This window comes from Cynara cardunculus, assembly GCF_001531365.2.
Source record: "Cynara cardunculus var. scolymus isolate 2C chromosome LG 13, CcrdV1, whole genome shotgun sequence".
Taxonomy (NCBI): domain Eukaryota; kingdom Viridiplantae; phylum Streptophyta; class Magnoliopsida; order Asterales; family Asteraceae; genus Cynara; species Cynara cardunculus.
In genome coordinates this window covers 3482677-3485044 of record NC_037540.1, presented here as the reverse complement: position 1 = coordinate 3485044, position 2368 = coordinate 3482677, and the positions used below count along the sequence as shown (strand labels likewise).

Here is a 2368-nt window from a genome sequence, read left to right as displayed (position 1 = left end):
GTTAATCCCTTATTTGGTTCAGTTTTCGGATCCTATTTTTACTATTTTGGTTAAACCAAACAACATATTATTATACTAGTATTTTATATACTTTACTTCTAGATGAAATGGTTTGAACATATAGAAAGAACAAAGTACTAAAAGAGGGAGCATGAGAGACCCAATCTAAAGGCTTATATATGATCCCATAACCTCCATTGTACAACCCATTACTSGTCTCTTTTGTTTTATCTAGAAAAACCACATMAGTGACACAAATCAAATAAAAAGACAACATTTTGTATGCAATAGACAAYTTATCAACAAATTACAGTCTGGAGCAATAAGCAATTTTATAACAAATTAGCGTCTGTAGCAATAAGCAATTTGTAAGCAAATGGCCAAGAAAACGATTAGGATGAAAGGTTTGAGAAATACCGGAAGAAAAATCGATTAGGGTTTAAGATTGAGATGAGACACAAGATGAGATGTTTTCTGGCCCAATTTACRACCAGAGTATCTGGAAAAATCACAAATTTACAAAAAAGAATCGATTAGGGTTTATGGAATTGCTGAATAACATGCGAGAARAGACTAGTCTATACCTGAACAAGGGCCGTTGTTCGCAAGAGGCTAAAGTGGAGAACACTTTAAGCGTCTTATAAACCTGATTTTGTTGTAATGTTTTWTTTAAACTYAAATACAAAAATATTATTTTATTTATTAAATGAATGTTAAAACAATAGRTAATTAGTTGAGAGAGAAAACGATAGGTTTCAAACAAAGGAGAAAGGGAAAAAATATACAACAATTTCTATAAAAATGCCACAAACGATGAAAAGAATATTAGATACGATCGAACAAGTCTGATTCAATACCAGTGGCCCATTGAATCTGAMTAGAGGACTTTGAATCATGTATGATCTCAAACGTCTTTYGATTTAGAAATTCCTCATCCCAAAAATTTGAAAGGTATGTTGCATCTTTCGCCCTTCCTATTCCCATTGAATCATCATCACCTTGACTTCTCCTAGGTACAAGTTCAACTTTTAAGTCRACACATCTTTGAAAAGAAAGTGAAAGGGTAGTGTGGGTCGAATTCCACCATGAGGTGTTCCTCAATGAACCAAAGGATATATAGCACATTGCTGCTGCTGTCCTACTTTCTTTATCATCATCATCATCATCATCATCATCATCATGATGCTCAGGTTTATTAGACTCCTCTAAAACACCATCTCCATTTTCCACACTCAATACATCCTTGATAACAATGACTTTATCCCTCTGCCCTTTCCATCTAYCAATATATATTAAGAATCCACAGAATTCGCTGTACCAATTCCACGGAAGTTGTAACGTAAATGCTTCCCGTGCAAAGCCTCTTATTGGAACATAAYATTCTTCAAATAGGATACTAATAAAGTAGTCTTCGATAGCATTTCCCTGTCATGATGAATATTATTAGCATCATAATTTTGTTTGGGTCTATGCATATATATATATTGAAATTCAASAAGATATATACCTGAAGCATGGATTGCAATACCCTCTCGCCATTATAATTGCTTGGTGGAAGTATGACTTTCCACAACCATTTAAGATGGTTTGTTGGAAAATCTCCAATTTTAAGAGACGTGCACCCGTTTGCAATGAGGATAGATATGCTTGATGGGAGGTCCGGTAATTCCACAAGGTTATAGCAACCAAACAGGTCAATGAATTTGAGATGAGGAAGTTGCGAAAGGCTGGACGGCAATCGTGAAAAATCATTTGCACTTAGGTCTAATACTTGTAGGTTGGAAAACTCCTCCCAAAAAATAGAGGAGATGTCTTCATCTACCAAATTGCACCCTCCAAGGTTCAACCTTCTTAAAAAACGTGGAAAGCCAAGAAAATCATTCAGTGCTCCTGGCTGAAGATTGGTCAAAGATAAAGAAAGCACATTTAAACAACATTCTACATCGAAGAGGCCTTCTGTTGGTATGTTCTTAAGTTGATCACAACCCTTGAGATAAAGCCATTGCAGATGTTTTAAGAGATGGAAGTTGCCTTCAATGCTATGAAGATATCTACACGACCTCAAATCAAAAGAAACAAGGTTTTTACAGTATTGTCCAATTGATGAGGGTACAATTTCTATCCCAGTTTCTCTCAAACTAAACTCTACCAAGTTGTCCATGCTGGTTTGGATCTCTGGGATCTTACAAAGCTTAGGGCAATGAGAAAGTATAAGAGTCTCCAACTTTTTCATTCGAAAGATGGGTGGAAACAGTTCAAGGCTTGTACAATGGTCCATGGCCAAGAAAATAAGCCTTTCATGATATCCAATTGATGGATGTATCTCTTTTAAACTGCTACAACTGTTGAGAACCAACCTTTCAAGACA

General features: G+C 35.5%; 1 protein-coding gene across 1 annotated transcript; it reads right to left on the bottom strand.

Moving 5' to 3' along the window:
- Positions 1–712: 712 nt before the first annotated feature.
- LOC112524430 (TMV resistance protein N-like) lies at positions 713–2362 on the bottom strand. The gene is made up of 2 exons (XM_025134232.1): positions 1508–2362; positions 713–1425 (listed from the first exon to the last, which is right to left on the bottom strand). The coding sequence occupies exons 1-2, from the start codon at positions 2276–2278 to the stop codon at positions 826–828; spliced, it is 1371 nt and encodes a 456-aa protein (XP_024990000.1). The 5' UTR covers positions 2279–2362; the 3' UTR covers positions 713–825.
- Positions 2363–2368: the final 6 nt, after the last annotated feature.